The sequence below is a fragment of the Sus scrofa genome, chromosome 13, assembly GCF_000003025.6.
Source record: "Sus scrofa isolate TJ Tabasco breed Duroc chromosome 13, Sscrofa11.1, whole genome shotgun sequence".
Classification (NCBI taxonomy): domain Eukaryota; kingdom Metazoa; phylum Chordata; class Mammalia; order Artiodactyla; family Suidae; genus Sus; species Sus scrofa.
In genome coordinates, this window is record NC_010455.5 from 23,541,480 (window position 1) to 23,566,886 (window position 25,407).

Genomic DNA, 25,407 nt, shown 5'->3' on the forward strand with positions numbered 1-25,407 from the left:
TAATCCATTGCACCAGGCCAGGGATCAAACCAGCAATGCCACAGAGAAAAGCCAGATCATTAACACACTGTGCCACAGTGGGAAACTACTAGAATCATATTAAAGCTAATAAATTCCTGACAGGAGAAACTCTATTTAAAAATTAATTGCTGGGTAACTGCTATGTTCCAGGCACTGTGCTAGGCATGAGGATACCGACCTCACTCGTCATTTGACATCTGCTTTTCTGTCCTCACTCCAGTCCTGGGAGGTAGCTTGAGGTGGGAGAAACATGAACCTCAGTGTTTACGTGTGTGTGTGTGTGTGTGTGTGTGTGTGTATGTGTAAGAGAGAGACAGGGAGAGGGAAGAAGTCAGGAGAGAAGGAGGAGGGAGATATGCACGAGAGAAAGAACAGGTCTGACACACAAAGACACAGAGAGATGCACATAGCAATAGAGTGAGGCGATGAAAGACACTGAGAGTCACTGAGGCAGAAAGAGAAGGAGCACAGCTGGCAGCAAGGATGGGAACCCTGCTTGTTTAAGGAAGGATGATTTGTTGCTCTGGCAAAGGAAATCATCTCTTTGGGAAAGCAGCTTCCCAAATTGCAGAAAGTGTTCTGACCAGGGAAGCAGACTGCAATCTGGCCTGGCCTTCTCATTTTGGTTAAGAAATAACCCAGTGAGCATCCCCTGCCTCATGTGGTCCCTGATGGGAGCCAAGCAATGATTAAGGCACTGGCCTATGGTTGGGCTGTCTGACAAGTGAGGGGAAACTCCATAGCTTTATTGAGCAGGTGGGCACACAGAGGAAGCCTGGGGGTGGGGGATGTGGGGAAACTGAGAAAGACAAGGGAGAATCCTTGAGAGTGTTGACTGTGGCAGAGCCCTGAGGATGCATATGGGTTGAGGGAAGAGAGAAAGAGGGGCTCTCCTGATGGACAAGCAGCAAGGCTAAGGGCAATGAGCAAAAAATCTTTGAGTGTCTGTGGATTCTGGAATATTATGTGAAGTGGGTAGAGGAGAGAGATGAGGCAGGAAGGGTTCTGGACAGACTAGGTCTTATATACAAAACTAAGGGTTTTCCTGGCTAAGAGTAAGTGACAGAGCTACCAAGAGGCAGAACTGACTACTTATTGCTGCAACTTTTTTCATGAAGAACATTGTCCAGTGGCAGGTGGCAAAGACTTTCCAATTGCTCCCTGCAGAGCCAGATACAGAACTGTGGAAAGACACTTCTGCTCTAATGTATTTCTGTTTCCCAAATGAGGGCATAGGTTCTCTGGGGTGAAGGAGTGGGGACAACTCATCAGGCCACAAGGGGGAAGCATTGAGTGCTGTCTCACGGCTTTTAACCTGGTCTCTGGCCTCACCATACCCTCCATCAACCCAGCTGGGGAGGAGGAATATCACTGGGTTACTACTGGTGGCGACAGAGATCTTGGAGGCCCAACGAGGTGAGCCCTGACGGAGTACTTTTGTTTCTGAATCATCTGCAAACAAGAATCGCCTAATTATTTTCTCTTCTGTGAGTCCAAAGCCAGCGCTAAGGCTCAAACTTTCAGATCCACGGACATGGCAGAGACATTCACCAGAGCCTAAGGCTGCCTTTCTCCCTCTTCCCTGTTTTCAAGTTTACACCTTTAGTCTAAAGTATAAATGAGAATCCACTGGAGGTTTGCCTGAACCCCTCAACAGGAACATAAAATGAGGACATGACCTTCTCATCATTTGTCAGTGGCGAAGCCATGAGGAGAGAATATTGGCTCAGAATCAACACGTGAGGGTTCCAGATCACACTTTGACTCTAGTGATGAAGACCTGGGATTGCGTTTTCTACTCTTTGGGCCTCAGTCTCTTTGGCTCTTAAATGAGGACAATAGCCCATGCTCTGGAACTTTACAGGGCTCTTGTAAAAATCAAAGCGGGACATCAGGCTGTGGAAACCAACATGTGCTCTATGAATAAATGTGCTGGTTAAAGCAGCTCACCTGGGATCACAGACACTGTTTTTAGAGCTCTGAGAACTCTGAACGTCCGCAGACCTGAGATCCCTCGGAGATCTATCGCTTCACCAACATATCTGGAGAACCAGAAATCAATCAGCATCTCTGCAAGAAGAGGGTCTTGAGAATTCATGCAGCATAAATAAGGACACTTGGGTAACACAATCCTAGGAAGGACCCAGAACAGACACTGAGAATGTACACCTACAGACTGACAGGAACACTGATTTCTATGTTTTCCAGAATGGCCCCTTTGGGAAGACGTGTGGTGATCTATGGGGCTCTGTCTGCTTCATGTGTGGATGGATATTCAAGCACGTGGATGCTGAGCCTTGTCTGATTCCCTCTGACAGGCTAGTTATCAGCTCAGTTTTGAGGTCTCCAACTTCTCTTTGAGGGTATGGGACCAACCCTGGAAAATGACTCCTAGAGTAAAAATCTATAGCAAGAGAATCCCAGGCCACGCAGTCACAAGTGAGGAGGCTGGATAGAGGGAAGGAAACACACCCAGAGTGGGAGCCTGGCCACACCTACAACCCCACACAGATGCACAGACAAAGCAGTGTGGAGAAACACTCACGCCAGGGTGATGACACTAAAATCCAGCCAGTTCCAAGGATCTCGCAGGTAAGTGAACTCATTTAGACAAAATCCTCTTGCCAGTATCTTTATCAAGGCTTCAAAGGTATAAATGACAGTGAAGACATACCTGGGAGGGAAGGCAGTGAAGGAATATTAACTGTGCCTTGGAGAGAGCTCAGGGAGGGAGGGGCTGTGATTGTTCCAAAGGAAAATATACAAAGATCATCACCAAGGTGGGAAGCGGGAGAAAGTAAGGTAAGGAGATGGGACACAGACTGAAGAACTCAGAGGAATCACACAGCTGGGTGGGGTGGGGAGGGAAGTTTGTGGATGATCAGCAGCCACTGCTCCTCTGAAGGTAGGCAGAGGGAGATGGCAGGACCCCTGCAATGATGTTCTGAACAAAGTTTCTCCTGCTCCATGAGGTTCCCTGAGGCTTCCTGCCCCGAGAGAAGCTTCAGCTCCTCTCTGAATTCGTTGATGGTGGAAGCTACCAAAGAAGGAGGAGGCTGGCTACATCCCTCCTCTCCAGACAGCTCTGCTTCCAATTGTCTTTTCTTCTCACATCATGCCTGGTCTGCTGGCATTTCTGGCTGCAGGGATTCCAGTCTAAGAGCCATATAAAGCAGTGAACAACTAGGTGTCATGGAAGAAAAAAAGCATCTAAATTCACAGACATTTTCTCAGGAGGATGGATCCAGTTAGAAAATGTCATCTCAAAACAGCTCTTTTTGTTTTCTGCTGGGTGCTTTGTGGGTTTGGATTTGAAGATGGATCTGAAGCCGAGGTTGAGAATAGGGTAGTGCTTCTGAAGTGTTCAGAAGCCCTCAATCACCTAGAGTGGTTCTCAAACTCTAGCACACATTTGACCCCCTGGAGGGCTTGTTGAAGCATAGGTTTCTGGGCTCTATGCCCAGAGTTTCTGTTTCAGTAAGTCTGGGGTAGGGCCCAAGAATTTGCATTTCTGACAAGTTCCCAGAAGAGGTTAATGCTGCTGGCTTGGGGAGTTCCATGGTTCTACCTTTTTAGAACCATTGACCAAAGCGATTCACATGCATGCATACACCACACCTACTACTGGATATATTACCTTTTTCAAATTGTAAAATTATAAATGTAAACTCTAATATGAAAAATGAAAAGACTTTTGGTTTAATATGGCAGATTGAACATATGTGTTTACCTCCATCCTCTCTGAAATCCTTCTTAAATGATAGTAAAAGGAATTTTTTAAATAGCGTAAATTCACTAGGACAATGATGATGGAGAACAAAACAGCATTTTGGAAATTAGCATGGAAACAGATGAGTGATAACTGACAGCAGACCTAGAAAGCTGAAGCCTTAAGCTGGAAGTGGGGGAAGTCCCAGAAGCAAGTCAACCTACATGGCAGAGCAGCTTAGGACTTGAGGATGAAAATACCTCTGAAAGTGGGGTTTGGCGAGATGATGGCAAGTGTGGCTGAAAGGGCAGTTTCAAAGTCTTTATAAGAAGCAGTTGGGCTTTCCTTTTTTTTTTTTTGTCTTTTTGCTATTTCTTGGGCTGCTCCAGCGGCATATGGAGATTCCCAAGCTAGGGGTCTAATTGGAGCTGTAGCTGCCTGCCTACGCCAGAGCCACCACAATGCAGGATCGTTAACCCACTGAGCAAGGGCAGGGATCGAATCCACAACCTCATGGTTCCTAGTCGGATTCATTAACCACTGCGCCACGACGGGAACTCTGAAGCAGTTGGGCTTTCTAAACCTCATTCCATACTACCATTCAGGGAGGAAGTAACTCCTCTCATCTGGAAATAGACTGAACAAGAGAGAGACAGAATTGCATCCTGAAAAAGGAAAAATCTCTGGAAAAGAGCTATGCATCACGCCTAGAGAACATCTAGACCAGACTGAGGCAGATGAGGGACTCTAAGAGGGATTTCCCCAAGAAAAATGGAAACTGATGGATAACCTGCTACAGTTAAGTAAACTGAATGAAACCTCTGGGAAAGAGTTTCAATGCAAATTAGTGGTAAATAAATAGAAAACTGAGCAAATGAAGAAATGAAATCCTTATTAACTTCAGAGAAAGCAAAAAAATTGCACAAAAAGGAAATGTAACCAAAGTATACTGCATGATACAGCCGTGAACAGTATTTGCTTAGTAACACTATTATATAATCATATATGCAGTCAAACAATGTACATATTATCTGATTATCTAACCAAAAATTATAATAAAACTATAATGGGAAGATGAGTGTGAGAGGAAATCAACATGTGTATGTGGAACTAATCCATTTTTTTCCATAACAAGGCTAATAGGTAATACCTAACATAGAAAAGTTTTTCTAAATAGTAGTCTGAATATATTTTTAGAGATAAGGAGGTATCAGAAGAAAGCAGTAAAAACCGCTGAGAGTGGTGGCCTCTGGAATTATGGGATTAGGGGTGAGAAGATGAGAAATATGAAATTGTGGTTTTTGTTAGAATCTTTATGGACTTATGCGACCTTTTAAGCCATAGATCTGTACATCTTAAATAAAAGTAAAAATCAAAACAAAATGTGAATAGCAGTAACTTTTTTTTTTTTCCCTATCTGCGAGAGGAGCAATCTGATTTGAAATCATTCATGACGAATCTATATCTGTCTGGGTAGCTGATAGAGCTGTCAGCTGCCATAGCTTGTTGGGTTCCCCCCACTCTTTATGTTTTCTGAATTAGAAAATCTTAACTCAGAATTATAGGTTGTTGTGACGTTTTGACAGATATTTCTGGCCTTTCAGATCAAACGCAGATCCAAAAATTATGGGAGAGTTGTCTCTAAAGACTATGTTCAGTGTTTCACCAGAGGACCAGGGCCCCAGCTTAGTGCTGCTGAAAGCTAGAAGGTTAAAGGTCTCAGCTTGGGAGGCAGCGGCTGATGGAATCACAGCCTCTCTGGTGGCATTTGGCTCACCAGGTATTTCTGCATGTTCAGTTGCAAATTTGGATGTGATTTCTAATATGCGAAGGCATATTTTTAATATTTTTCCTGATGAAGAAAATCATCGGTTTTGGGGAAAAGTCGAACTCCTAGCCACTGAGCTATGTGCACCACTGTTCAGTTCTAAGAAGTCATGATGTCCAATCATTTAAAAATCCTGGGAGTTCCCATCGTGGCGCAGTGGTTAATGAATCCGACTAGGAACCATGAGGTTGCGGGTTCGATCCCTGCCCTTGCTCAGTGGGTTGACGATCCAGCGTTGCCGTGAGCTGTGGTGTAGGTTGCAGACACGGCTCGGATCCTGCATTGCTGTGGCTCTGGCGTAGGCCAGTGGCTACAGCTCCGATTCGACCCCTATCCTGGGAACCTCCATATGCCGTGGGAGCGGCCCAAAGAAATAGCAAAAAGACCAAAAAAATAAATAAAAATAAAAAATCCTGATACTTAGATTCTGAAGTCAAAGATCCATGCTATTCAAAATCCTAAATGTATGACTGAGAAATGCCTCATGTATTCCTAGAAATGGTAATTTAAAAAATTTTACTCCTTATTTGAAAACACTGCAAACCATTTTTGTTTGCCAGCCAGAGCAGTTCAATGTGGAAAAGCATCTTGTACTCATTTTTCGTTTCAGCCCTGTAGGCTGAGCAGACATATATTAAATGGCCACAATCAGCTTGTAGTCAAAACTTCTATGACATTCCTCAACAGCAAATCTGGGTCTGGAGGCAATGAACCCTCACTGTTTTCATCAGTAAGATATAGACTACATTTGGAAGCAACATCTTCCATTGGTATAGCAATGCCTTTCCTTGCTGATGATGTAGTGGGAGTTTCTTCAATATTAATTCAACCATTTTTTTGTTTGTTTATTTTTGTCTTTTTAGGACCCACCCACGGCATATGGAGATTCCTAGGCTAGGGGTCTAATCAGAGCTGTAGCCGCTGGCCTACACCACAGCCACAGCAACACCAGATCTGAGCCGTGTCTGTGACCTACACCACAGATCATGGCAATGCCAGATCCTTAACCCACTGCTTGAGGCCAGGGATTGAACTGCAACCTCACGGTTCCTAGTCAGATTCGTTTCTATTGCACCACAACGGGAACTCCTAATTCAACTATTTTTCAATTGTGGTAAAATACACATTACATAAAATTTACTACTTTAACCATTTTAAAGTATGCAATTCAGTGGCATTAAGTACATTCACAAAATTATGCAACCATCACCACGATCCATCTCCAGAACTTTTTCATCATTCCAAATAGAAAATCTGTACCCATTAAATAACTCCCCATTTCTCCCTCTCCAGCTTCCCGACAACCTCTATTCTACTTTCTGTATCCAAAAATTTGCCTATTCTAGGTAGCTCATGTAAGTAGAATTAGATAATACTTGTCCTTTCATGTCTGGCTAATTTTACTTAGCACATTTTAAAGGTTCGTCCATGTTGTGGCATATAGCAGAATCTCATTCCTTTTTAAGGCTGAATAATATTCTACTGTGTGTACATACCACATTTTGTTCATCCATTTATCTTTTGATGGGACATTTGGAAAGCTTTTGGCCATTGTGAATAATGCTGCTATGAACACTAGTATACAAGCTAATATACCTTTTTAAGTCCATTTTGGAATTTACAAAATAATCTTTAATGAAACCAGAAATATCTTCTTTTAAAAATCTTTTTAGGAGTTCCCGTCATGGCACAGTGGTTAACGAATCCAACTAGGAACCATGAGGTTGCAGCTCAATCTCTGGCCTTGCTCAGTGGGTTAAGGATACAGCATTGTCATGAGCTGTAGTGTAGGTCGCAGATGCAGCTCGCATCTGGCGTTGCTGTGCCCTGGTGTAGGCTGGAGGCTACAGCTCAGGTTAGACCCCTAGCCTGGGAACCTCCATATGCCGTGGGAGTAGCCCTAGAAAAAGCAAAAAGACAAAAAAAAATCTTTTTAAATAGGACAAAAAGTCACTGAGTGCTTCACTCTCACATATATGGTGAATATGTACTGACAATTTATCATTTTACTCAACTCTAAAGTAAAACATCTGCTTGTTTACATACATAACAGTCATGGATTTTATTTATTTATTTATTTATTTAAATCAAAGTATAGTTGATTTACAATGTTGTGACAATTTCTGCTATACAGCAAAGTGACTCAGTCATACATGTATGTATTCTTTTTTATATTCTTTTCCATCATGGTCTATCCCAGGTGATTGGATTTAGTTCCCTATGCTATATAGTAGGATCTTATTGTTTATCAATTCTAAATGTATTAGTTTGCATCTACTAACTTCAAATTCCTGATCTATCCCACTCCCTCCCCCTAACAGTCATTAATTTTAAATGCCACCCACATGAAAAGAAATCCAATAGTTCTGATAAAGGAATTCTGATTATTTCTTGCTTGCTTTCCAACTACAATATTTGTCATTGATTTTGAAGCTGGTTCCATGTCTAACTAGCAAGAGTATAACTGTGTTTGGTTTTGCTATAAAGACAAATGATGACTATATAGTTTTCATGTTTTTCAAACATTAACATCAAATTTTGACAATTTTGTACTGGAAATCCTTGTTTTGTATTTGTACTAGAGACAGTTAATTGGTTCAAAAGTGAGGTTGGTAAACTTTATCAGAAAATTATATGGAGGGAGTTCCCTCATGGCTCAGCAGTAACAAACCTGACTAGTATCCACGAAGATGCAGGTTCGATCCCAGGCTTTGCTCAGTGGGTTAGGGATCCCGTGTTGCCGTGAGCTGAAGTGTAGACTGCAGATGTGGATCGGATCTGACATTGCTGTGGCTGTGGCATCGGCCGGCGGTTATAGCTCTGATTTAGCTCCTAGCCTGGGAACTTCTATATACTGTGGGTGCAGCCCTAAAAAGACAAAATAATAATAATAATAATAACAATAAGAATAATATGAAAGTTTTGGTAGCTTTCTATTATTATTTGATAAAAATGTTAACAGATAATAAACTTGGTACTAGGACAAAAGGATCATTGATCCAAAAAAATTTAATTATCATTTTTCACTGTCATACTCCGTTTTCTTATTTATTTTTATCTGCTTTTGTGAGATTACATCCATTGTCCACTTGTCTCTTGACGTACAGATTCAGGCTTTATGTTTGTGAAAGAGATCATTCATTACTCTTATTTGTAAGCTAATTTCATATTGTAGAATTTATTTTTCTATTTTCATCCCTATTGTTATATTTCTCCAAACCACTTCTGAAATGATGGTTTATTTTTTGAATCGTGATATTATGTAATGGTAACAATGATAAATGCAAGTTTAACAAATGTAAATGTAGTGTCAGAAGACAATACCTTTGTTAAGATAAAGTATTCAAGATTAAGTCAGTCCTTGAATCACATAAACTGCTTGCTTTTTTTGGTGGGGGGGCATACCCATGGCATATGGAAATTCCCAGGCTAGGGGTCAAATTGGATCTGTAACCACTGGCCTACCCCACAGCTATAGCAATGCCAGATCCCAGCCTCGTCTGTGACCTACACCACAGCTCATGGCAACGCCGGATCCTTAACCCACTGAGTGAGGCCAGGGATTGAACCTGCATTCTCATGGATGCTAGTCAGATTTGTTTCCACTGAGCCACAATGGGAACTCCCCTACACTGCTTTTGAGAACATAAAAAGTCAGAAAATCTACAAAAATTATGATTAATCGTAAATTTCAGATTCTTAAATCATCTGTTCATAAAATGATGGCATTGCTTTTTCTTCTGAATCTTTCAAGTGATTTAGAGGCTACTGAGAGAATTCTAGTGACTAGTAGAGATCCTTTCAGTACTTACTGAGAAATACTGTGGGATTTGTGGATCATAAGGTAGTTCTATATTCAGTTTTCTGAGGAACTTCTATACTGCTTTCCATAACGGTTGTACCAATTTACATTCCCACCAACAGTGTAGAAGGGCTCCCTTTTCTCCATACCCTCTCCAGCATATTTTTTGTAGACTTATTAATGATAGCCATTCTGACCGGTGTGAGGTGGTAACTCATTGTAGTTTTGATTTGCATTTCTCTAATAATTAGTGATGTTGAATATCTTTTCATGTGTCTACTGGCCATATGTATGTCTTCTTTAGAGAAATGTCTATTTAGGTCTTCTGCCATTTTTCTATTGGGTTGTTTTTCATTGTTGTTGTTGTTGTTGCTGAGTTGTATGAGCAGTTTGTTTATTTTGGAGATTAGCCCCTTGTACCATATGATCCAGCAATCCCACTTCTGAGTATATATCCAGACAAAACTATAATTTGAAATGATACACACACCCCTATGTTCACTGAAGCACTATTCACAATAGCCAAGACATGGAAGCAACCTAAATGTCATTGACAGATGAATAGGTTAAGAAAATGTGGTACATATATACAATGGAATACTATTCAGCCATAAAAAAGGAATGAAATAATGACATTTGCAGCAACATGGATGCAACTAGAGATTCTCATACTAAGTGAAGTGAGTCAGAGAGAAAGAAAAGCACCATATGATATCACTTATATGCAGAATTGAAAATATGGCACAAATGAACCTATCTACAAAAGAGAAACAGACTCATGGACATAGAGAATGGACTTGTGGTTGCCAAGGGGGAGGGGATAGGAAGTGGGAGGGATGGGGAGTTTGGGGTTAGTAGATGCAAATGACTGCAGTTAGAATGGAGAAGCAATGAGGTCTTACTATATAGCACAGGGAACTATATCCAGTCTCTTGGGAAAAACCATGATGGAAAATAATATAAGAAAAATAATACATATATATATGTATATATATATTTTTTTCTGGGTCACTATGCTGCACAGCATAAATTAACACAACACTGTAAATCAACTATACTCTAATTTAAAAGAAAACAAGCAACCCTCCTGCACTGTTGGTGCGAATGTAAACTGGTACAGCCACTATGGAGAACAGTTTGGAGATACCTTAGAAATCTATACATAGAACTTCCATATGACCCCGCAATCCCACTCTTGGGCATATAGCCAGACAAAACTCTACTTAAAAGAGACACATGCACCCGCATGTTCATTGCAGCACTATTCACAATAGCCAGGACATGGAAACAACCTAAATGTCCATCGACAGATGATTGGATTCGGAAGATGTGGTATATATACACAATGGAATCCTACTCAGCCATAAAAAAGAATGACATAATGCCATTTGCAGCAACATGGATGGAGCTAGAGAATCTCATACTGAGTGAAATGAGCCAGAAAGACAAAGACAAATACCATATGATATCACTTATAACTGGAATCTAATATCCAGCACAAATGAACATCTCCTCAGAAAAGAAAATCATGGACTTGGAGAAGAGACTTGTGGCTGCCTGATGGGAGGGGGAGGGAGTGGGAGGGATCGGGAACTTGGGCTTATCAGACACAACCTAGAATAGATTTACAAGGAGATCCTGCTGAATAGCATTGAGAACTTTGTCTAGATACTTACTCATGTTGCAACAGAAGAAAGGGTGGGGGAAAAAATGTAATTGTAATGTATACATGTAAGGATAACCTGACCCCCTTGCTGTACAGTGGGAAAATTTAAAAAAAAATATTTAAAAAAAGAAAATAAAATAAAAGAAAACAAGCAAAAAAGAAAAAAAGAAAAAAAAAAAAGAAAGAAATACTGTGGGGGATGGAAAGAGCTAAACTGTTCCACAGAACAGAGTGAGAATTTGGAATTCTCAGAGATAATACAGAAGGAAGACAGTGAGGCAGAGAGATGGAAAAACAACCCAAAGGGACAGTTTATGTGAGAAGATTGTAAGTCAAACTCAGGTACCAAGATAGATCAAATGAATAAGCATCATTTTTTTTTTCTTTTTTGGCTGCCCCACACGATATGGAGTTCCTGGACCAGGGATCAGATTCAAGCCACAGCTGCAACTTATGCCACAGCTGCAGCAATGCCAGATCTTTAATCCATTGTGCTGGGCTAAGGATTGAACCTGTGTCCCAGCCCTGCAGAGACTCTGCTAATCTCATTGCATTTACAGTGGGAACTTCCGAGCTAGATCAAATGAAATGCTAGCAAACTGAATCCAGCAGTGCTCAAGCTGGAACCATTAAAATAGATTAGCAGAGTTCCCTTCGTGGTGCAGTGGTTAACGAATCTGACTAGGAACCATGAGTTTTGGTCCCTGCCCTTGCTCAGTAGGTTAACGATCTGGCGTTGCCGTGAGATGTGGTGTAGGTTGTAGACATGGCTCGGATCCTGCGTTGCTGTGACTCTGGCATAGGCCGGTGGCTACAGCTCCAATTGGACCCCTAGCCTGGGAACCTCCATATGCCGTGGGAGCGGCCCAAGAAATAGCAAAAAAAGACAAAAAAAAATAGATTAGCAAATTTATTAATGTAATCTACTATATTAACAGATAAAAGACTATGATAATCTTAAACACAGAAATATTGATTAAAAACCAACACTCATTCAAAATGAAACTCAAACCAAAAATGGAAAGAAATTTCCATAACTTGACAAGGGGTAATTATGAGAACCCCATAGTCATCATGCTGATAGTGAAATATTAGAAGCATAATCTTTAGACGCAAGAGCAAAAGGAATATTCTGCTACTATAGCTTCAATTTAGCATTGTGCTGAAAGTCCTGGCCAGTTTAATAAGATAGGAAAAATAAACAAGTGGTATAAGGATCATACAGGAAGAAATAAGTTCGTCATTATTTGCAAATGATATAATTGTTTAAATAGGAATTGTTAAAGGAGTTCAGCAAGGTTACTGAATGAAAAACCAACATATAGAAAATTAATAACAATAATTTATTTTAGAAATAAAAATAAATATTCAAAAGGGCAAACAAAATGATAATGTATCTAGAGATAAGATATGTAAGAACTTTACAGAAGACATCAAATGTTATAGAAGAATATAAAAGGAGGTTTATATGAATTGGGAGATACAACTATATATGTTGTAAATGTGGCAATTCTTCCTGTGATGATAAATTCAATGCATTTACAATCAAGGTTTCAGCATATCTGTAAAAAAAGAGCTGAAAAATCTGATCCTTAAATTGATACGGAAAAGTAAAGAAACAGGAAGAACCAACATAATTTTTAAGAAGACAAGTTAACTGGGATGCTATGATCAACCAGGTCAAACATTATTATAAATCATTTAGGTTCTGTGGTGTTGATTCAAGGAGTGATGTAATAGATTATTAGGAGAAATAGACTTGAATACACATGGGAATCTGGTGCATGAATTAGTAGAAGGAATCATTCAGGAAATAATCTATTAAAAATGGTGTTGTGAATAATCCATATGGAAAAATATTAGAAGCTTATCACACACCATGCACACACACACACAAGTCTAGGAGGATGAAATATCTAAATGTAGAAAGAAATATTATGACTTTTAGAAGAAAATACAGGAAAATATCTTATGGAACATTTCGCAGTGATAAAAAATTACCAAATGGATACATGTATCCATTTAGATAAATCTCAAAAACACAATATTGATTTTTAAAGCATCAGCTAAAGCATGCATGTAATATGATATCATTTATATGAATTTGAAAAGACAGAAAATAATACTTTATGTCTGTGCTTCCAGCTACCCATCTTCCTGTTTGCCCTAAGTTCAACTTCATTTCACCATTCTTTTCCAAGTAAGATAACATTTATCTTTCCACTGTGCTTTTTCCTACAGCCAAATTGCTGTATTTTGTCAATTTTTTTTCCAGATTTTCAGTATGTTTAGTGACGGGTGCCCCATGGCCATCAAAGGGCCCTTTCAATGACACTCTGTGAGTTCAGGGGGTCGGGAGGGTGGAAAAGTTTTGCTCTGGATGTTGTTTACACTTTTTCCATTCCTTAGCTTTCCATCTTTTTATCTCATTCTGGGGACCAATCTGACATTTTGGCATTTCTCCACTTTGGCTCAATGGATCTCTAGTTTCTTTCCAGCACAAGGGGGTACAAAGAAAGGAACACACACATATGGAATGGAATATATATATACAGATATAGATATAAAATCTTCTCTCAAGCAGACAGGTGGGCAGGCAGTCAGGGAGGCAGGTAACAGGGAAGCAGGTAACAGGTAACAAGAAGCAGGTAACAGAGCAAAGCTAATGTTTGGGGGTTGGTAATGGCAGGGAGGGGAGATAGGGATGGGAACCCCTTGTGTTTAAAAGACTGTATCAAGAACATGGCTATAAAATTGGCTCCTGGCGTTACACTGACTATAATTTAATTTTTACTGAAAAATACACAGCATGATACATGCAGTCTCAGTCTATCCCAAGGATGTTTACTATGTCCCTCTGGGCTCCCAGCAACAGTGGGTGCTACCAGTTTCATTTCAAAAATAAAATCTGGAGTCTGAATATTTTCTTGAGGCCAATGATGCTGAACATCACCCAATACCTGTCACACACAGTTCTAGAACTAGGACCAGCCAGGTTTATTTTTATCTTTTCTATTTTTTAAAGTGTGTTTATAAAGGAAATTTTATCAATAATTTAATTAATATAAAATCTGACAGAATAGATTTAATAATTAGTGGGAATGGAGATTGGTACAACTTTGGAAGATGATTTGGCAATATCTCAAAAATTAAAATTGTACGTTACTTTTTTAAAAAAAAATTGTACATCCCTTTGACCCAGCAAATCCACTCATAGGAATTCATCTCTCACATTTAACCACATTGTGTGGGTGAAGATCCATGTATATGGATCTTCACCAAAGAATACTGATGGCAAAACATGAGGATTTGTTGATTATGATAAACACAAATACCTATCACTAGAATAAGAATTAAATGAATTTTGCTTCATCCATGCAAAATCTTTTCAATCAATTTCTACAAAACATGCTGGGATTTTTATAAGGATTTCATTGAACATATAGATTAATTTCTGACATTATAATAATGGTGAGTCTTCTAATCCATTAAATTTATTTTGATACTTTAAAATTTTTCTCAATAATGTTTTGTCTGGGAGTTCCCATTGTGTTGCAGCAGAAATGAATCCAACTAGTATCCATGAGGATGCAGGTTCGATCCCTGGCTCAGTGGGTCGGGGATCCGGTGTTGCCGTGAGCTGTAGTGTAAGTTGCAGATGTGGCTGGGATCCCACATTGCTGTGGCTGTGGAGTCGGCCAGCAGCTGTAGCTCCGATTTGACCCCTAGCTTGGGAACTTCATATGTGGAGGATGCAAGCCTAAAAAGCAAAAAAAAAAAAAAATAAAAGTTTTGTCATTGTCAAAATACTTTATACTGTTGTTTTTTTTTTTTTTCAGTAAACAGGTCCTGTGCATGTTTTCTTACAATAGCTTTTGAGTTTATTCTACTGTTTTTTTATTTTCTATTGAATTAATTTTTTCTCTTTAAATTATTCACTTTTTTTTGTTTCTTGACCTTTTACAGTTTTACATTAGGTACTTAAATAATTTTTTCTCTCTCTTTTTTTTTTTTTGCTGATATAAATACTCTCTGCTTCAATGTTATGGACTATCCCCTAAGCACATCTTTAACTGCACTCTTTTGTTCTGATTAAAGTTTTTTAAATTTTTTTCTTCCCTGGAAATTCTATAATTTTGGTTTGTATCATTTCTTCAATCTAAGAATTCTTTTTTTTTTTTCCCCCAGTGGCAATGCCAGATCCATAACATGCTGCACCACAAGGGAATTTCCCATCTAAGAAATCTTTGGTTTTAAAAATTACCAAATGGTAAGTCCTTTCTCTCTCTCTTTTTTTCTTTTTTGCTTTTTGGGGGCTCACTTGGGGCATATGGAAGTTCCCAGGCTAGGAGTTGAATTGGAACTGTAGCTGTCAGCCTACACCACGCAACAGCAACTCGAGATCCCAGCTGTGTCTGAGACATACACCACAGCTCACAGTAATGCCGGATCCTTTAACCCACTGTGCGAAGCCAGGGATCTAACCTGCGTCTTCATGGATCCTAGTCAGATTCATTAACTGCTGAGCTATGAAGGGAACTCTTTTTTTTTTTTTTTTTTTGGTAATTATTTTCTCATTTTATTGCAATGTAATCAGGGAATATTTTCTTTATTATTTCTACTTTTTGAAATTTATTAAAGTTCTATTGTTTAATATTTGGCCAATTTGTATGGTTATTTTTCAGGGAATATAGTTTGAAATGTATTAATTAGATCTTATTAGTTGTGTTATTACTCTGATCACTATATTTTATATACTTTTTATACAATTGATCTGATTAGAGTTGAAAGAAATTGGCTACATTTTTCTATCCCTATAATGTTTCTGCCTACATACCCCAATATTCTTTTAATTTTTGATTTATGAACATTGTTGCCACATTATTTGTTGCAAAGATATACATTACTGTTATGGATTATTTAGCATTACAGGATGTTATTTTTGTCCTGTTTAATAAGCTTTGGCCTAAATTTCACCTTCTCTGATATGAAAATCATGCCTCCTGCTCTTTCTGTTTGCCTTTGCTTACCTATATCTTTGACTGTTTTAAAATTTTGATCTTTCTCTATCATTTTGAGTGGTATATTTTTTTAGTCAACATAGAGTTCAATATTGCTTTGTTATATAACATGATTTTTTTAAACAGATGAGTAAAACCATTTATATTTATTGACATGATAAATTTACTTGGTCATAGTTTGCTTATATTACTTTTTGTTATGTTTTTAATAATTTTAAAAATATTTCATTGTCTGGTATATTTTATTTGCTTTATTTTTTTCTCTATGATTCTAACTTTAGAGGAGTTTTTATTCTAGTTTTTGCGGTTGCCTTAAAAGTATACATTTATAATTATAATTAAAACCATGTGATACATTGCCTTTGGTATGCTATCTCTTTAACTAATATATCTTATTTCCATTAATTCTCTTTCCTTTCCCCTCTGTTTTATCCATCATCTGACTGTACTTAATAAGATCTTTTTCCTGCTTACCTTTATACTGTTAAATGGAATTATTTTTCATTCCTTGATATATGAACTTTAAAGAATGCTCTTTAACTTCTTGCTATCATAGAAGCAACAATAAGTGAACATATACTGCTCTCATGTTCTTCCTTTTTTCTAGTCCCAGTTTTTGCTATTTGTACCATGTCAACATTTTCAGGGCCTCTGGGTCTTTAGGGGGTTAAATACCTTGATCCTCATTTTTATCCCTCTCTGCAGGCACTATCATTTAACAAGCCCTGGTCTGCTGAGTCATTTACCAATCCTCCGCCCACTTTTGGTCTTCTGAGATTGTTTTGACATCTTTTGTCCTCTGTGCTTTCCTTTCTACTTCTCTTTGTTCTTGTATATTTATACTGTTCTTATTCCCATGCTGTCATTTTACTGGCATTTTGAGAGGGTTGGGGTAAAACATATTCAAGCTATCTTCCATATTTAACCAGAATCCCCAAATAACTTTTGAGAGAAAATGCTTTGCATTAAAAGTTTAAAAAGGATAGAAATTTTACATGCTATATCATCTGTGCATATATATATATATATATATGCATATATATATAGAGAGAGGTACAGAAATACAGAAATAAAGAGAGAAAGATACAGAGACAGGGAAAGAGAGACAGAGAGACAGAAAGAAAGAGAACTAAAATACTGACAGCGACTTATCTATCTAGTGACTATCTTCTGACATATTTTCCAGTATTCTGCACTTTACACAATGGTCATTTATTTTTAAATTATTTTTTTAAAGCTTTTCATTACGATGTGTAACATGCATAATGAAAGTCCACATGAAACAAACTAGTTGTAAAATGAATGCTTGTGTATTAGTCAGCTCAGGCTGCCATATCAAAATACCATAGGTTGAGTAGTTAAACAGCAAATATGTATTTTCTTATAGTTCTATAGGCTGGTGCCAGTGTGATCAGTCCTCTTCCTGGCTTGGTAAGGGCAATTTCTTTTTTTTTTTTTTTTTTTTTTTAATTTTTTTTTGTCTTTTGTCTTTTTTGTTGTTGTTGTTGTTGCTATTTCTTGGGCCGCTCCCTCGGCATATGGAGGTTCCCAAGCTAGGGGTTGAATCGGAGCTGTAGCCACCGGCCTACGCCAGAGCCACAGCAACGCGGGATCCGAGCCGTGTCTGCAACCTACACCACAGCTCACAGCAATGCTGGATCGTTAACCCACTGAGCAAGGGCAGGGACCGAACCCGCAACCTCATGGTTCCTAGCCGGATTCGTTAACCACTGCGCCACAATGGGAACTCCGGTAAGGGCAATTTCTAGCTGTGTCTTTACACTGTGGGAGAGAGCGCTCTGGTGTCCATTCCCCTCTTACATAAAGGTACCAGGTCTGTTGGATCACAGCCCTGCCCTACGACCTTATTTAACTTTAATTGCCTCCTTAAAGGCCCTTTCTCTGGTGCAGTTACACAGTGCAGGGGTGGTGGCAGTTAGGCCTTCAACACATGAATCTGGAGAGTGGGGGAGCCAGGTACACTGCTCAGTCCACAGCAGCTATGTGACAGTTAGTCATGTCACGAAATGGAACATTTTGAGCACTCACAAGCCCCTTCCTTCCTCTGCCCTAAAGGTTAGTACTTTCTTAATTTGGGGTATTTTTTCTTGCCTTTTTAATTTATATTTTACTTCCAAAGTATGCATCCTGAAATGAAATAGTTAAGTTTTGCTTGTTTTTGAATTTTGTGTAAATGTAATCATACTTCGGCAATCTTTTGTGTATGGCTTTTTTTGTTGTTGACTATTATGTTCTTAAGACTCATTCCCATTGTGGAACTATAGTTTATTTATATTTATCACTGTACATTATCCACTTTTAAGAGATCCTACTGTATAGCACAGGGAATTATATACAATCTCTTGGGATAGAACATGATGGAATATGAGAAACAGAATGTATATATGTATACATTACTGAGTCACTTTTCTGTTCAGCAGAAGCTGGCACAACATTGCAAATCAACTATAATTTCAAAAAAGAATATAGTAGAAATAGTTAAGGTACTCAAAAATGTATGGACATTTTGGTGGTTTCCAATTTGGGGCTTTCATGGGGAATGTTCATGAACTTTCTTGCAGCTGTATCCTGGTACTCGTAAGTATATTTTTCTGTTGAATGTATGTACCTAACAGTATAACTAGAGGATTACAGTGTGTGTATGTGTTTTCACCTTAACTCGATATTATCCACTGGTTTCCAAAGAGGTTGTACACATTTATATTCCCACCAGCAATATATGACTTTCTGCTGTTCTGTATTTTTCTCAATATTTGGTATTGCCACAATTTAGAATTTTCCTCATCTAATGAATGTATAATTATCTTTCAGTGTGATTTTATTCATATTTCCTTTATTAAGAAAAGGGTTAAAAATATTTTCATATATTTACTGACCATTTGGATTTCTACTTTTGTGAAATATCTATTTAATTTTTTTGTTCATTTTCCAGTTAGTTTCTCTGACATATTTCTCTTTTTTTTTGTTTTTTTTTGCTATTTCTTGGGCCGCTCCTGCGGCATAGGGAGGTTCCCAGGCTAGAAGTTGAATTGGAGCCGTAGCCACCGGCCTATGCCAGAGCCACAGCAACGCGGGATCTGAGCCATGTCTGCAACCTACACCACAGCTCACAGCAACGCCGGATCGTTAACCCACTGAGCAAGGCCAGGGATCGAACCCGCAGCTTTATGGTTCCTAGTTGGATTCGTTAACCACTGAGCCACGACGGGAACTCCTCTCTGACATATTTCTAACTGATTTGTAAGGTCTCATTATTTTGGACAGAAATACTTTTTAGGTACATGTGTTGCAAATATCTTCTACTCAGTATTAATCTTGTTTTTTCACTCTCATGGTCTTCTGTTGAACAGAAATTCATAATTTTGGCATAAAAATGTATCAGTTTTCACATGTAATAAGCCTTTTCCTAATCTGAAGTCATGAAGACATTTTCCTTTGTTTTTAGACCTTCTAAAAACTTTATGTCTTTGTTTTTCACAAATAAATTTAGATCTTAATCCACCTAAAATTGATTCTTTTTTTTTTGTCTTTTTTTTGCCATTTCTAGGGCCGCTCCCACGGCGTATGGAGGTTCCCAGGCTAGGGGTCCAATCGGAGCTGTAGCCTCCGGCCTACGCCACAGCCATAGCAACACAGGATCCAAGCCGTGTCTGCAGCCTACACCACAGCTCACGGTAACACCGGATCCTTAACCCACTGAGCAAGGCCAGGGATCGAATCCGCAACCTCATGGTTCCTAGTCGGATTTGTTAACCACTAAGCCATGATGGGAACTCCTAAAATTGATTCTTATTGATAGCATAAGTTAGATACTCAATGTGATTTTTATGTTGGGATTCCTAATTCGTCAGCATCATTTGCTGAAGTCTGCCCTTTCCCTGCTGTTCTTCAGTACCACTTTTCTTACCAATTCAAGGTCTGTATGTGCACTGGCCTGTTTATGGGCCAACTACTCTGTTCTACTGGTCTGACTAATCTTATGCCAATGGCACACTGTTTCAATTATTGGAGCTTTATAGTAAATCTTGATATCCAGTAGAGCACATTATTTTCTCCCACCTTGTTTTTCTGTCTCAAAAGTGTCTTGGCTATAATTTGCTCTTTCCATTTTCAAATAAATCTTAGAGTCAGTTTGTCAAGTTATTAAAAAAAAACCCGTTGGGATTTTGATTGAAATCATATTAAATTTATTAGTCATTTTGGGGAATTTTAAAATATTGTGACTTTGAATCTAAGAATATAATACATCTCTCCATTTGATAGGTTTTCTGTAATATCACTTAATGTTTCTATAATTTCTTTGTAGAGAACTTACTCATACTTTGATAATCTCATTTCTAGAAACTTGATATTTTTAACTGCCAGTGCAAATGGTATTCTGTTTGTTGCTAGCATATAGATATACAAATGATTTATGTGTATTAATTTGTACTTTTATTAATTCCAATAGTTTATCTCTAGATTATATTGATTATTTTATGCACACAACCACATTATCTGTCAATCAAAGCATCTTTGGTACTTCTTTCCTTATTCTTATACCTTTTATTTCTCTTCCTTGTCTTACTACACTGGCTAGGATCTCCTTTACAAAGCTGAACAGAATTGATGAAACAGACATCTTTGGTTTTTTTTTTTTTAATCTTTTGACCTCAAAGAGAAAGTTTGCTGTGTTTCACAATTAAGTATGATATTTGCTCCTTTTTTCTTATAGTTTTAAATCATAAACAGATACCAAATATTATTAAATGATTTTCAGCATCAATTATGATGACCACTTGATTTTCTTCTTTAATTTATTAATAGAAATAAGCACATTTCCTATTGTATCATGTATTACTGTTACAGTCAGGAAAAGATAAAAATTTAAAAGTTGGAAAAAGAGAAAGCTCTATAGACCTCCTACTATTATACCAAAAATATGACAGGTTTGAGCTGGGCTGGGGCATCCCTCCCAGATGTGTTGATGCACTATGTTTTTGGAAAGTCCCCATAGTCCGAAACTACAGAGATTCCACCATTAACCCAGGGTGATAGCATAATCTCAGGAATATTAAGGTCACTTTGAAGTATATGAACCAAGATAGTTTCAGCAGCTGCATTCATGGGTGATTTTCTGAATATGTTTCAGGATAATTTGTTTTTAGTTCCACCTCAATTCTGTTCCTGCCTCTCTTTCTGAGTAGGACTTCCCTCAACTTCATTTAGATGTGCACATGGCAAGTGAGGTTGTGGGGTGGGGGCATCAGGGGAGGGAAATGGGGGCTCATCTGCCCAGGTCACCACAGACCAGTGAAATCAGACCCTCTGGAGCTGGGACCCAGGCAGCAATATTTTACAAATATCCCCAGGGGATTCCAATGGGTAGCCAAGGTTGAGAACCACACATCTATAGCTCTTTGAAGCTGAAAACCATATGTGTATGTAAGAAACAAAGTCCACAGAGAGGAAGATATCTAGCCATTGCAAAGTCAGATAGACAACAGGACTCTACATTACCCAAATAAGACCCAGCAGGATGAATAAGAGAAAGTGGCTGCCAGTGAAGGAAGAGAAATAGGGGGCAAAAAGGAAAGCCTTAAGAATGGCAGCAAATCTACTCACTCGATTCTCTCTGGCAGTTCCGATTGGGTCATGCCAACACAGTTGACCAAAATAGTGATGGTTATAAATAAACTGAACCACCTGAGAGGTCTGTGTTAAGGAAAAGCTGAGTCACCATGTTTTCCTGATGTCATCTATGATCACCTTGACAGTGAATTGATCAAATTCGTAACTCTTAGCTAGGATTAGCTTTATCATCTTGTCACAACACAAAACAACGGTTAACACTTACTAAGTGCCTGCCCTGGGCTGAATACTTTGTCCACATTATTTCTAATACAGCTAACCTACAGATGGATATTATTATCTATACATTGGAGCTAAGAAAACAGGATGACAAAGCTAAAATATTTTTCCAAGTTCATTTAGCTAGTCAACCACGGTGCTGAGATGCGGACTCAGATTGTCTGATAACAGAACCCTGAGCAAGATGAAAGGAAACAGAATACCTTCCTAGAAATGTCCTTCTGTCCAGACACCTGCATTTCACTATACAATAAGGCCTGAAATTTCATCCAGCAAATGTCTCTTTTTTCCTAAAAGGCAAAAAGAATGTAGTAATGCCCCCAAACTCTAGTTTCATTTTCTGCTGTTTCAGTTACCTGTGGTCAATGGTGGTCTGAAAATATTAAGTGGAAAATTACAGAAATAATCATATGTTTCAAATTACCCTCCATTCTGAGTATCAGGATGACATCTAGGCCTTCCCACTCCCTCCCACCAGGCATCCCCAACCATCAACATCATCATGGCTCCAACCCTAAGCAGTAGACCCTGCCTCTAACTTATCATCAAGATGTCAATAGTAACCTGATGCTATTTCACAATGCCTACATCATTCACCTCATCTCATCTCCTCACATGGTGTTTTATCATTGCACATCATCAAAACACAAGAAGGGTGAGTATAGTACAATAAGATATTTTTAGAAAGAGACCACATTCACCTAACTTTTATTACAGTGTTTTGTTATTGTTCTGGGTTTTTTTTGCTGTTGTTGTCTTTCACCTTTTCCAGGGCCACTCCTGCAGCATATGGAGGTTCCCAGGCTAGGGGTCTAACCTGAGCTGTAGCCTCCGGCCTACGCCAGGGCACAGCAATGCCAGATCTGAGCTGCGTCTGTGACCTACACTACAGCTCATGGCAATGCTGGATCCTTAACCCACCGGAGCAAGGCCAGGGATTGAACCTGCAATCTCATGGTTCTTAGTCGGATTTGGTAACCACTGAGCCACATCAGGAACTCTGTTATTGTTCTCTTTTGTTGGTTGTTATTGCTATTAATCTCTTACTGTGCCTAATTTATAAATCAACCTTTATCATAGGTATGTATAGAGAAAAACATATAGGGTTCAGTACTGTCTGTGGTTTGGAACGTATTTCCCATGGATAAGGGGAGACTACTACATTCCTAGAAGTTAGAAATAAGGGGAGGGCTACACACATTCCTGGGAATTAGCCTGGTCAGATTGTTTTTTTTTTTTCTTTTTTTTTTTTTTTTTTTTTTTTTGTCTTTTGTCTTTTGTCTTTTTGTTGTTGTTGTTGTTGCTATTTCTTGGGCCGCTCCCGCGGCATATGGAGGTTCCCAGGCTAGGGGTCCAATCGGAGCTGTAGCCACCGGCCTACGCCAGAGCCACAGCAACGCGGGATCCGAGCCATGTCTGCAACCTACACCACAGCTCACGGCAACGCCGGATCGTTAACCCACTGAGCAAGGGCAGGGACCGAACCCGCAACCTCATGGTTCCTAGTCGGATTCGTTAACCACTGCGCCGCGACGGGAACTCCCAGATTGTTTTTCTAACCTAGATGGAGTCACACAGAGGAAATGGACATCTGGTTAGAAATAGTGGAAGCAGGCACAGGGAAGTGAATTGCTGGCTCAAAGAGAAAATTCTGAACATGGTTATGCTGTTGTGAAGAGCTCTGAATAATAAGAGAGAAGGATCTTAGAGGAGAGTTGGGGGAAAAGGGATTACCAGAAGGGGATGGAGACACTGAAAAGGCAAATGAGTGGAAGGAAATAAACATATGGGGAAGAAATGTTGGTGGGAAAGTCTAAAGATAAATTTCTCCCATTGGACATTTTGCTGAGGACTAGCTGAGTTCCTAACAATTTCTTCCTAAAGAAAAACAATGCCTGAAGATAAGCTTGACCTACAGAGAGTGAACCACTCATCTTTCATAATTTCAATTTGAGCAGAAGTATCTAAATCTATTTTAGTTTTCTGTAAATGCCTTTAATGTGCCCTGTTTTATAGTTACTTAGGAACACATCTATTTTGAAAAGGGAAATTCTACTAATTAAACCACATTTTCCTGTTGACTTATAATTAAATCAAGAAATGTATGCACATGGGGGGAAACGTTAACCCAAGGATTAAATTAAAATCGTATCTCCAGGGAGTTCCCGTCGTGGCGCAGTGGTTAACGAATCCGACTAGGAACCATGAGGTTGCGGGTTCGGTCCCTGCCCTTGCTCAGTGGGTTAACGATCCGGCGTTGCCGTGAGCTGTGGTGTAGGTTGCAGACGCGGCTCGGATCCTGCGTTGCTGTGGCTCTGGTGTAGGCCGGTGGCCTCGGCTCCGATTCGACCCCTAGCCTGGGAACTCCATATGCCGCGGAGCGGCCCAAGAAATAGCAAAAAGACAAAAAAAAAAAAAAAAAAAAAAAAAAAAAAATCGTATCTCCAACCCCATAAACCTTTAAAAGAATTATGATATACTCTGATAATGTTACTTGTGAAAACACGCGTGTACAGCAAATTTGATTAGAATTATGATTTTGGTGAACTATTAAGAGATTGAGAATTCCATACCTTGAGGTATATCTGGAGTGATGAAGTTACCAAATTCATGAGATTTAAATATATAAATGCAGACTTTTGTGAGGAGACCTTTAACAGCTTTTCTATCCAGCTTGGACTTCACCCATCAATTATGTACTCATCAAATCTCAAGATAAGAATATTTACAGGATACTTGGCTTTTTAAAGAGGTTTTATTTCTAATTAGTTGTTTCTTACTCAACTAGACATAATTCAAACAGGATAGATAAACAAGAGCTCGTATATTTCTGCTGTTCTTTTTTTGTAATTTTTGTGATTGCATATATTTTAAAGAAGCACCTAAGTAGATGACATACAGAGGGAATGAATTACCCTAATTCATTTCCATCAACTACCTTCTTACTTCCTTACTGCTGATACCGCTTTAAGCAGGGTGCAGACTGGACCTTTTAACTAGCTGTGAGACCTTGAACAATTAATTGAGTTCAAGTTCAATCAAAAACTCTGAGTATCAGTTTCATCATCTGTAATATAGGGCTGCTAATCCTTTCTTCAAGGGTTTCTGTACCTATGATGATATTGATGCTTAGGAGGTTTTTTAGCAAATAGGAACCTATTATCATCATTAAATACTCTTCCAGAGCATTATTAGGAAAGCCAAGATTGAATTAAGAAAATATGATTCCCACTGGTTGGCTATAAAGGTAAAACATATAAAGGGAAAATGTAATGCAACTCCATCAAGTAGTCAGATTCATTCTGAGATGATTCTGTGCCAGGGCTACCAGCTACGTGAGTCCTGTCCAGCAATTTAGCGAGCTCCCCCAGAGTGTGAGGCAAGAGCTCCTTTTTATTGGACCCCCCTAAGAAGAGAGTGGCTACCATCTGCCAGGCAGCCGAGGCAAGGCTGTTCTTACAAATCAATCTCCTAGAAGCCAGGGCTGAA

At 39.0% G+C, this 25,407-nt stretch overlaps 1 protein-coding gene across 1 annotated transcript in view; it reads right to left on the reverse strand.

The window, feature by feature from the left end:
- Nucleotides 1-25,407, reverse strand: part of SCN10A (sodium voltage-gated channel alpha subunit 10) — an 88,918-nt gene that overhangs the window by 59,943 nt on the left and 3,568 nt on the right. The window contains exons 3-5 of the mRNA XM_021071677.1: nucleotides 21,673-21,753; nucleotides 2,567-2,695; nucleotides 1,972-2,063 (exon numbers count right to left, since the gene is read on the reverse strand). Coding sequence (XP_020927336.1) covers nucleotides 1,972-2,063; nucleotides 2,567-2,695; nucleotides 21,673-21,753 — 302 coding nt within the window. The remainder of the gene's footprint in view (nucleotides 1-1,971; nucleotides 2,064-2,566; nucleotides 2,696-21,672; nucleotides 21,754-25,407) is intronic.